At 51.1% G+C, this 11,852-nt stretch overlaps 1 protein-coding gene across 2 annotated transcripts in view; it reads left to right on the forward strand.

Moving 5' to 3' along the window:
- The window catches only part of Slc12a7 (solute carrier family 12 member 7), a 76,941-nt gene extending 68,295 nt beyond the window's left edge, over window positions 1-8,646 (forward strand). For both annotated transcript variants that reach the window (XM_055597916.1, XM_055597917.1), the window contains exons 22-24: window positions 1,900-2,078; window positions 5,567-5,700; window positions 6,846-8,646. In XM_055597916.1, coding sequence (XP_055453891.1) covers window positions 1,900-2,078; window positions 5,567-5,700; window positions 6,846-6,937 — 405 coding nt within the window. In that variant the 3' untranslated portion in view covers window positions 6,938-8,646. The remainder of the gene's footprint in view (window positions 1-1,899; window positions 2,079-5,566; window positions 5,701-6,845) is intronic.
- The last annotated feature ends 3,206 nt before the right edge of the window (window positions 8,647-11,852 follow it).

An 11,852-nucleotide genomic window follows, 5' to 3' on the forward strand; every position in this document is an offset into this window, starting at 1 on the left:
TCTATGGGGTCAGTGTAACATACTCTGGTCACAGTGGCACAAGAACCCTCTGCTTCCCACCACCTCACTGTCCATGAGGATTGGCCAAGGTCAGCCAGTGGGTCACGTGACTAATAACTGGAATCAGAGCAGTGATCACCCCAGGTTCCTAGGAGTTAGGGGCAAAGGAGGCAGGAGACCTAGGATCCAGACAGGATGCCCTCCATGATTATGGACAGAGACTATAGCATGGATGCCTGGCAGCTGCCTCCAGCACTGTCTGGGAAGATTCTGTGGCTTTGTTTCTGTTACCATCCCCATGGGCTGCAGGGAGTCCTAGTACCAGCCTGTCTGTTCTGGCCTCAGCCAGGACAAAGAACCCATACTAGATTAAGGGGCATCTTTAACCTGGAGAATTACTCCACTCAGACAAGGAAGGGTTTGAGGTAGGGGGACAATATTCAGGAGTCTGAGTTCAGCAAAGGTGTTCACATGGCACAGAGGCCACTGGGTTGCTTGGAGCAGGTCAGCAGGGTATGTGGGAACCTTTGGTTGCACTGCTAGACTGTACTGAATCAGCTGTGGTAGGTGATCAACAGGCTTTTTCCCTGTGGAGGCTGTAGGGACATTAAGGCCATGTTGGGGAGATGAGGACACTCAGGACCGTGAAGTCCAGACATAGCTGGGTTGACCCAGGCTGCCATCTGAGGAAGTCAAGCCTTAACTTACGGTCTTTCAGTGTCCATCGTGGAGGCCCCTGCTACCCTCTGCTATACAGACAGTACTGAGTGGGGCTCAGGATAAGTAGCATTCCCTGGTGGATTTTGACACCCCCCCCCCCCGGCTGCAGGTGAGCAGGCAGTAAGCCATTACCCACACTGACTGAGGCTATGAGGGTAAGCAGGTGGCAGGTCAGAGCCCTTGGCTGGTTCCCACAGAGGGCATGTGTCCTAATGTGTCCTCATTAGCCAGTGGCTCATTCACACTGTCAAGTATGAAGAAGACAAGCTAGCCCTTGCTGCTTGCTCCCCTTGGGACATGGATTTGTCCTGTGGGGACATTTATGAGTCCTAGTTATAAGGGGCCTTCTGAGTGGGGATTTCTGTGTCTTCAGCTGCATTTTGCTTCACTTAGCCTCCAAGTGGTTGGATATGCTTAGTGGAAAGTTCCCACTCTCTGTGACTCTAGCAGACAGATACCATGTGCCGTTTTGTCCCTGGCTGTTGACAGCCTAGATTCAGAGCATCAGTGCTGACTCTCATAGTCCAGACAAGAGAAAGAACTGTTCAGGCCTTTCACCCTTGGCCTAGGGTGCAGATTGGTCTTGCTTCACTCCCTTGATGCTTAAGTCACGGGAGAGGGCTGTGTAGGTAGGCACGCCCCTTCTTCATCCTCCCAGGGTTAGCACTCACCACACATTTAGGGCCCTTCCAGAGCCCCTGAGAGCCTGTCAGGCCCTGCTTCCCTGGCAGGCAGGAGGGTTGAAGCAAGCCCCTCCCTGAGATAGAAGCTGACATAGATGTACACCATGATGTGTCTGCTGGTCAGAGTTGATGGTTGAGAGGTTGGGCCACACGATGTAAGGAGACTCTTGACAGCAATGTTTCTTCGCTCAGCATTTTTAAGGGTTTTGTTTGTTTGTTTGTTTGTTTGGTTCCTATGAAGGGAGAAAAGTGAGGAATAAAGAGGTGGTGGAGGGAAACAAGAGTCCATCTGGTAGTACAAGAGATAGGGGAGATCCTTGTGGTGTGGGAACACTGCCAGGGCCCTTTGTGGACCGCTGTCCAGTGGTTGAGGGGTCCTAGTGAGTCACACATGAATCCTCTTGGTTCATTCTGCAGCCTCTTTGCCTTATTGGTCATATTCTTTTAAAGGTGGCTTCCAAGAGCCAGGTCTGTTCCAACTCTGCTGTTCCCTCAGGCCCAGCTGATCCACGACAGGAATACCGCATCCCATACCACAGCAGCTGCTAGAACCCAAGCTCCACCAACACCTGACAAAGTGCAGATGACGTGGACAAAAGAGAAACTCATTGCAGAAAAACATAGGAACAAGGATACCGGTGCATCAGGCTTCAAAGACCTCTTCAGCCTAAAGCCGTGAGTGTTTGTGTGGCCTAGGCCCAGGCACAGTGGGGACAGTCTCCCATCCCCATCCTCTAAGGAGTTTTGGAGGGCAGCCCACTGGCCCACAGGCCTGCAGAGAGCTGGGACCAGCCCAAGGCTATGCTGTCAGCACCAGTGGGGCAGGTCATGAGGGGACTGGGCTGTGAGCCTACTTTCCTGCTGCTAATGACTTCCCACAGCTGGGAAAGATGAGCTTACTCAAACATGACTTACTGTCTTTGGAAAGGTGGAGTTCCAGACTCCCTATGGTCTAAGTGCTGCCATGGACCTCTGGGGTCCTGTCTTCTTGGCTGACTTGAGAATCTCAAGTCTGTGAGGTCCTAGTGTCTGTCACAGAGCTGTGGGCATACCATCGTAAGTGGGTCAGTTAAGTCTCATTGACATAGCCTCCAAACCCAAAAGAGGACAGAGCCCCTTTGACTGGGTTTCATGGTGGGATAACGGGAAAGCTCCAAGTTCCTAGGGTGGGGGAGAGGAGTGGGAATCTGTTGAAGGGTCAAGGCCAGCCATTTTACCACTTAGCATGGCTGGCAGCGCTTGAATTGGTTCAACTGTGTGGAGGCCTCTGCTGGAGTAACCTGCTCTTTGTGTTCTCTTCCATGTAGAGAGTGGGGAAACCTGTAAGTGAACCTTCATTTCTAGGCTGCCTCTTAGACTGAGTTGCCTTGCATGCCCTCGTGTGCATATGTGTGTATAGCCCTGTGTGTGTAGAGCATCCTGTGGCCCTTACTGCCTCCACTCCGAGTGGCTCAGGGCCACTCTCTAAGTGACACAAAGGACAGTTGTGGGAGGGCTGGTCCTGAGCTGCTCTGAGGGAATTGGGGGGCGGGACAGGTGTGTGCTTCCTGCAGCAATGAGCCAGGTTCACCCACATCCCTCCAGAGCTACTCATTCAACATAAAATTGCTTCCTTGGTTCTCCATTCATCCAGGAGGCTGCCATCCTTTCCTCTCCAGTGAAAAAGGAATACGGATCCATTCTATATGGTCAGACTACCTGTGTGTGAGCTATGGAGGCAGGATGTCAGGGCCAGGAGTCAAAGGCAGGGATCCAAACTCTGAGGGTCCACCTGCAAAGCCCATGGGTGGGAGCATTCTGGGAGACATATGCTGAGGTTGCCTGGAGATGTCGCTCTGATCCTTTCATCTGTGTTGTCCCTGTCCCTGTCCTGTCTCCCTCCAGTCTTTCTGTGCTGCTGTCCCTCAAAGGCAGGTCATGTACAATGTACTGCTGAGATGGTTACATGACTGTACCTGAGTTACTCACCGAGTAAACCTTGAGAAGCTTGGCCAACTGGGGAGGCTGAGAGCACCCTAGGCATCCTGCTCTCTGCAGATCTAAATGCCATCCTGCCCCCGTAGTTTATTAAAACGCATAATCAGATAGGCATAGGAACAAGGTTTAACCCTATACCCATTGTGCACATAAATCTATACACACATGTACGTGTACATATAGATGCCTGGACACACACATGGGGACTCTTGTTGGTGTACTTATTTATCTTTCAAGACCCAGGCTTAGCCAGGGTCAAGAAGAAGCTTTAGAGTTCAGGCCCATTTCCAAGAGGTGTTTCCTCTTACAATTTCCCTGGAGCATATACGGCTGTGCCAGTTAGAGTGCATGTGAGTACAAGTTAGAAAACATGTACGCCAGTTAAAGCTCATGCATGTGTTATCAGATGAGCATGTGTGCTAGTGCCAGTGCATTTGTGTTGTGTACACACCGGTGTCCCTACCTGCATGAGGGTTGGTATGCACCTGGTAGCATTTGTAGACATTTGAGCGCATGTATTTTCTGTTTTGGATGGTCTTGGGCAGCTCTGCTGATAGCCATCCAAGGACATGTGACTTCACCTCCTGCTGCCAAGACTGCTGTGTAGATTTACACTCACAGGTCTGAACACTGTCTAGAAATTTCATTTGTACAAGACATTTTACTGATTAACTCTGCTGGGCTACTGGGAATAGAGATGGGATTTAGTTAGCTTCCAGAACCCAAGGACCTTTCCTGGACCCCCTGTTTTTTTTTCTAGCTTCAACAGGGCATGCCATAATGGAATGGATAACAGTTCAAACCCAGGATTCAGGTTCCATGTGACTGCTATCCTCTCTCACCCCTAGGCTCTTTTGCATTTCATGTAGTTTGGGAATTGCTGTTGGACCAAACACATAGTAATTGTGCCTTTTCCATGCAGTGTATTCAGGGTTCCTGTAATGAAAGGCCTGAATGGTGCCACAGAGACTGACCTATAATTTTATCAAATTAAACTGAAGAGACAAGAGAAAGGGCCCATGACTGTTTTCTTGCTGGAGAATGGCAGTTAGAGTTGAGTTGATCAATGGTTGTGAGTGGGGGCCTCTGAGGACCTCTCTGTGACCCTCAAATGGCGGCTTCACCTGTGTGTCCCTGGATCTGAGGCACAGATGCCTCTACTTAGAAGGGTACAGTCATGACTGTGGCAGATTAACAGGCTGGCTGAAAATTCTTTCCTATGTCTTGAGCCCAAGGATGTGCCAGATGTCCCAGTACAGATAGAAATACAAATTCATTGGGACAGGTAGTGCTCTGTGGCAAAGTGTCCCAAGGTAATTTTTCTAAATGTTGGTTCTACACGTGGTTGGTCTGGTTCTCTTGAGGGGGTGTATGATAGATGAGAAGGCTGACCTCTGACCTGAATGCCTGTGTGTACTAGTGAGTATGAGCATGCGTATCCTCAGACTTGTGTGGCAGGCTGTGACCCTGCTACACAGGGACACTGAGGACTACAGTGCTCCTTGTAGCAGCAGAGCACATGGCGTGAGAGCGATGGGAGTTAGTGATGTCCTGCTGACTGCAGAGTCTTAACCATCAGTGCTAGAAGCTCTCATTCCTTACTCACAGCTTGGCAGTGTTGTCTGGATTGGCTGAGGGTAGGAAAGGGGTACCTGGGTCCAGACCCAGTTCTCTGCTGAATCCCAGCTGCAGCACAGAACCTGACAGTACTGGGGTGACACTGTCATGACTGGTTAGAGGACACTCCAGACCTCTCCTTTTGAGCATCTAGTTCCAGCCACACCTAAGTATCTGAACTCAGTTGAACAGATTTGCTCCTTGGCAACACCAGATGTGTTGTTAGGAGGATGCCAGAGATCCAGCTGTTGTACCACTGCCCTGAGACACAAGCTAGTTCCCCTGTCTGCCCAGACAGCTGCTGTGCCCTCTCACCATTTCTGCCTGTACCAATGGCTGCTTCGCAAGTGTGGCTTACTGAGCGTGTTGTAGTTTACCTGCATTACCTTATGGTCCTTAGAAGCTTAGCTGTTTAGTGATGTTCTGTTCTCAAGTGTCTAGGCCCACATGCTTTTCTCAGATGACTTGCTGAGCCCTGCCCTTCCTAGCATACATGAACACAGTGGGAGGGCAGGCAGACCGCAGACCTCAAGCCTACTGTACTTCCCACTCTACTACCCTTCTCCCAGGGACCAGTCCAACGTCAGGAGGATGCATACTGCTGTGAAACTCAATGGTGTTGTTCTCAACAAGTCCCAAGATGCCCAGCTGGTCCTGCTGAATATGCCAGGCCCCCCCAAAAATCGTCAGGGGGATGAGAACTGTATCCTTTTCTACTGTTTCTTACTGGTGGGGTGAGCAATATTGGCACTGTCAAGGCTGCTTCCTGTTGTTCACAGAGCCTCAACTCCTATGGACTGGGGAAGACGTGGGTGGGGGTTAAGACAGGCAGTAATGTGGGGTACAGTGAGGAGTACACCTAGGCCCATCAGTGCCAGAACATGCTTTTCTACCTTGTATGCCCTGCATTGTCTTGGGGACCTTGGAGATGGGAAGAGGTAGGCAAGTGCCATGGAGTCTGGAGAAAGGACATTGTCTGAGGGTTAAGTGATGGGCCCTTCCTTGTAGTGCTGGGGATCAAGCACAGAGCCTTGGGTAAGCTACTAAGCACTCTACCTGGGCCACAACCGTATCCCAGGATGCATGCACCTTTGCTTTGACATCTGATGTGAAGCAGTGGCAAATCCACATGCTGTGTCCCTGGGTGACAGGTCTTGAAGCAGATGCAGAGCAGTGTAAACTGGGACACAAACTGGGGCCTCCAAATGCCCAGCAAGTACCTGAGTACAACAGCAACCCCTCACAGGAAGAACTGAGCCCTTGTTCTCCTACATGTACCTGGCCTCTCCCGGTCTCACTGGCCTCTATCCCACAGCAGAACTGTTTCCAGATCCTGTCGGAGTCTCCTTGCCCAGATGCAGTGTCCTCTCGGTATTCTTCACAGGGTCCCTGAGCTTAGTGTCCCCCCAGTGGCAGATCAAAAAGGATAGATGTCCTGCTTTTAAGTTTCATAGCTTAGTGGGTGGGCTACAGCTTTGGCAGTTTGTGCTTTGCTGGTGTCAGGGCATCTCTGGGTCCTGTTGGACAGCCACTTGGGACCATAGAGTGACAAATGAGGAAGACATTTCCTTAGGTTTTGTGGCCAGAGACCACCCAGTCACTAGGTTTCCTGTGACCCAGTTGCCTATTGATTTTAAGTTAATATCTGGAGGCTCCAGGAATCTCTGTCCTCTGGAGGTGGCAGATTCCTTCCTGTTCTTTCATAATACCACCCCCTCATTTCCTCTGTCCTGGAGCTCCCTAGCCTATCTACCACTGGCCTTGGCTTCCCAGGCTGAAGCCAGTAGTATGAACTGGGGTCCCTGGTGTCGCCAGTTGAGATTGGTATGGCCTTAACTATCAACCCAGACATGGAGTTCCTTGAGGTCTTGACCGAGGGGCTGAACAGGGTCCTCCTGGTCAGGGGTGGTGGCCGGGAAGTCATCACCATTTACTCCTAACACCTGCAGCCTGGACACACCTGGATGGGGTCAGGACTGTGCTAGCAGCCTGTGGCCAGGCTGGGGCCCACCAGCATGCCACTGACTGATGGCCACTGCCCTGGCACTTGCTGCCTGGCTTACCAAGACATTGCAGTGATTCTGGCCACCTGCCCCACATGGCTTCCCATGGACACCTGCTGGGCTTCCTCCAAGCAGATGCTCCAGGGGAGCACCTAGAGCTGTTCTGACAGGAGTGGCTCCTTGCATCGTTGTGGGCAATGGTAGGTATACCCAAGGACTCCGGGGTCAGCTCTTCCTGCTACAAGCAGAGCCTCACCTCCAGATACTAGGATCACTTTTCTGCGGATGACTGTCCAGCATTTTGGGGCTGTTACATTTCATTTCCACCCTGTCCAGAACACAAGAACAAGCACCCAGTTCCTTGGGCTAGAATGTCAGTGAGCTGTTCCCCATTGGTTTCTGCCTTCTCTGTTTCTTTGAGTATCCTTAGCTGTGCTTTCTGTATAGTAAGCAAGCTGAGGACTATCTACCTTCACCTCCCCATTCCCTGCCCACACTCCTCAGACATGGTTCAGGGTACCACTGGAGAGTGAGATAGTGTTTACAGGGTAGGAGTGAGTCACTGTTTGGGCCAGTGGTGCCTGCCAGCTGTGTCCCCATCTGAGTGTAATGCCCTAGGAGCTCCTGCTTCTGCAGAGAGCACCTTTGTCCTGCAGATTCATGGCTGTCTGCAGCTAATCTGCTCTCTTCTCCTGGGAACCCATCCACTTGATTTCATACACACTGGGCTGGGAACACCAAGCAGGTGACTCCAGAGAGTCACAGTGTGACAAGCAAACAGCAGGAGCACTGAGGATTCTGCACATAGCCCATGCCAGCAGGTGCCTTCTGGAGTGTGAACCATGATGTGGCTCAGCGTACAGCTTTGCACATGACATGCCGTCCCATCCCTCACCCTCTTGGGGAGAAGAACCAGACCCAGCCCAACACCCTCAGCGCCGGTTTACGAGAGCCTGGGTCTCTGGCTGAGCCTCTTGCCTCCTGCCATGGAGCCTTACTGAGCTGGGGTCACGGGTGCCTCCATACTTCTCAAGAACCCAACAGATGATTTGCACTTTACCCTCGAGCACTATGCTCTGTAGGTCACAGCTTGTTCACAGGCTGCGGGCAACAGCAGCAATCCGTTCCACACGTTCTGTATGGCGTATTTATTTATTTAACCCTCCCTGGGGAAGCTTGATAGAGGTAGCTTCTGTGTGGATGTCCCGTGATGCCAGACCCCGGGCCATCTCTGGTTTCGTCCAGGAGAATCAACCCTGTCCACATTCACAAAGTTCCAGTTAGGGTAGAGGCCAAGTTTTCACCTGCAGGGGTTCCTCAGACTGTCAGGCAGTTGGAGGTCAGCTTGCCAGATTAGCGGCCCAGTATGTGCACCCATCAGTACAATGGTTTCCACTCAGTGCCAGAGCAGAGCAGGTGGGCACCTCTGCCAGCAGTTAGGAGTGCCCTGGGTGGCTGGCCTTTCCAGGTTTTGGGTCACAAGAGCTGCCAGTCAAAGTATCCGGCTTCCTTTCCCTTGCAAACACTTTGTTCCTGGTAACTGTGGCCATTCAAATCAGTTCCCTGTTTTCCTTTTTATAGGCTTTGTATGACTTTGTTAGTAGAAGTGTAAAGTTCTATGAAATATAAGTGTATAAAGAACCTCATGTGTCTCGTTTACCATAAAATTCAGTGGTGGGAGAAGATGCACTTACTCATTCCTTCCAGAGCTTCTCAGAGGTCCACTGCTGGATTGATCACCCAGGAGCCCACCCAGGGTCAGGACTGACCCTCCTGCGCTGGAGAAGCCCTACAAAAATACTAAGGGGCACTCTCCTGCCAGCTTGTTAGATTTGGACACTGCCATAGGGACTCAACACAGAATTTGTCTAAGGATGGAAGCCCCAGAATCATCACGGTGCAAGCGAGGCTATAATCCAGAAAATGGGGAACAGGTCAGCTGTTGAGTCACTGGAATACAGAACTGTGCAGCCATGGGAATGGCATTGGGCCTCAAAAATTGTGAAGTCGGATTATCTTTGTGGCCCAGGACATATCCCCACAAGCCTTTTCCCTGGCATTTACCATGGTGTTAATCCATACCTAGACATTCTGCAATCGAGCAGTGTTTGCTTACAAAAAAATGGAGGTTCTGACATGTGGCAGCATGCACAAACCCAGGAGACCTGCTCAGAGGAGTCAACACTGCTCCTGGAGTATGGATTCCACTCAAGTTGAGTCCCAGAAGAAGCAAATCTAAGGAAACTTTTAGGAAGGAGGACAGGTCAGGGAAGACTGCCAAATGAGCACAGAGTTCTTACACATGGCTTAGAGCACATAGGCTTGGCATTCATGGCAAAGATCAGGAATTGGGTTGTCATGGGGAGCAGACAGACACAGAGAGCTCAGTCATATCAAGAGCCTAACAGGTTCTATAGCTAGTATGAGTCTTGGGCAGGCAGTGTAGTCTTTGTAGCCTGTTACACCCTGCAGGTGGAGGTTAATGAGTACCATTGGCCTTTGGGAGACCTGTCATGGTGTAGTTTTTAGAGCTGAAGGAACCACAGATGTCTGTCAGTGATGCCTTCTGCTTAGGACACTAGAAACAGAACGGGTACCACTCCAGAATCCCCGAGGATGGACTTGGTTCACTGATGGCCAAATCCTTGATTACACTGGAATGAGGACCCCTTTAAAGTCCCCTTTTACCCCAGGGGTATGGCCCACAGGTCACTTTACCCAAGGTCATGAAAACATGCAGCTATGAACAGACCCAAGGGGACAGCAGAGAGGTCTTGCTAGTGGAAGGTAGAATGAAAAGGCATGCTCTGTGGCCTGTCCCTTTCTGAGAGTAGAACAAGGACATGGTGATGGTCCAATGGATGCCAAAGATGTGGTGTGGTCTCCTTGGGTAGTTCCAAAGCCAGCTGAGGATGGCAGGGACTGCCTTCTGCCCTTAGAACTGGCCTTGGTAACAGGCAAGAGCAGCATGGTTGTGAGCCCAGGTCTGAGCCCCGAAGAGGCAGAGCTAATCCCAAAAGGTTTAGAGCGACGAGCCCACACTTGCCTGAATTTGATAGGAAAGAGGTAAAGAGGCCTCCGTGTGTGAGTGGAACACATGGCTAGCTCAGGGCAGCAGAATTCCAGATCACCCTTGAGAGGGCACCCAGAGTCAAAAGGTTCGTCCTGAAAGTGATGGGGGTACCTGCTGAGAAAGGGGCATCTTGGTGACACCTTCGTTCCCTTGATGCTTTTTATTTGGGAATGTACAAAGATCAGGTTCAGTTCCAGGAACACACAGTAGCCACAGCCTCTGTGTACACAGCCAAGGCTGTTTCCCTCAGTGGCCACCCTCTTCTGTTGCCAGGTACTACTAACTGCCACAGAGACTGCTTCCTGGGATCCAGCAGAGTAGACTAAGCATCAGAGCCTCTGGCCTTCTTACCTCCATCTCCACATTGCAATTTTACATGTAGGTGGTCCTGGAGTCCCTGAGTCAACCCAGGCCAAGATACTGCACCTCAGCAGACCCACCGTTCTCATGTGTGCACGCACTAGTGGCCGTGTCTAGAGTGGCTAACTGTTGGAGAATGCAGGCAATTGGGGGGGGGGGGGCGTGCAGGAGGTAGTCTCACTAGATTGTTCCGGCTGGTCTTAAATTGTAGCTCTCGATGTAGCCTTGCACAAGTATTCGCTGCCACATCCAACTTCAATGATCTGGGGCTTTTGTTCTTTCTTTCATTCACAAATGCTTTCTCGTCCCTCTGAGCCTCACACATTTGGCACTGGCGCTAAGGACCCTGCTGAGGCTTGGTCCCTCAGCTGGCTGGAGGGAGTAGTGCAGACTCCTCTGCTTAACATTCACATAGTGGCAGGAGCTCAGCCCTGCCATGAGCTTGTTAGGACTTCCACCTGCCCTGAATTTTTACAACAGGAAGCCAATGCTCAGATCTGGCAGACTCCCCCCCCCCCCCCCCCCCCCCCACTAGGTGCTCGGCTGAACCATGGCCCAAGGTGTCATTAGGGATATCCTGCACAATGTCTCTCAAGGCCCTTGTAACACAAGCCTGGCATAGGAATGCTGCACACTGAGAGACAAGCTGGGTGGCCAAGCTTACTCCTGTCTACTCCCTCTGCTGTGTGGGTGATCGAGCTTTACCATCCATGTACCTTCCATCCATGTACCTTCCCTACATCCATGATAGGGGGACTTTAGTCCTGTAAGGAAAAGGCTCGCTCTGTCATTTTGGTGCTCAGGGCTATTTCTGGCTGTGAAGGGACCAGCAATAGCTGTCAGAAAGCCGATAAGCCTAGGTCTCCCTGTGTATGGAAGGCCAGATCAGAGGAGACATCACATCCACAGCTTCAGGAATTCCTTAGAGCAGGCATAAAGTTGTGTTGCTTCTCTAAAGTCTGAATAAGCCCTGGCCCATGTAGCCCCTGTGGGCCTAGTGGTCCTGTTAACATGGGGTGGTCTCGGGTTTAGAGTTCTGATTTACAATGGAGTTGTGTGCCTCAACCAGCATAAGCCAAGAGGAATCCACAGCCCTCACCCTCCATAATATGTACCTGTCACCGTCACCTGTGGCTACAAGGTGTAGGTAGACTCACCGAAGCTCTCAGAAAAGTGTTTTAATTCAGGGTACGGCACATTGTAGAATGCAGTTTGTTTGTTTTTAACGCTGAGAAGACAAAAAAATGCCATCTGCACACACTCACAAGAGGTTAAAAAGTTCCTCTTGGTGGAACCATGAAGAGCATGTCTTGTTGAGGTTCCCACACCCTTGTAGCCCTTATAGAAGGACACTTAAGTGTCACTTGGCTCTGCTGCAAAATGAGCACAGCCTGGACGGGCCCCCGGCATAGTACCTGA

The sequence above is a fragment of the Psammomys obesus genome, unplaced genomic scaffold (assembly GCF_907164565.1).
Source record: "Psammomys obesus unplaced genomic scaffold, mPsaObe1.curated_primary_1811, whole genome shotgun sequence".
Classification (NCBI taxonomy): Eukaryota; Metazoa; Chordata; class Mammalia; order Rodentia; family Muridae; genus Psammomys; species Psammomys obesus.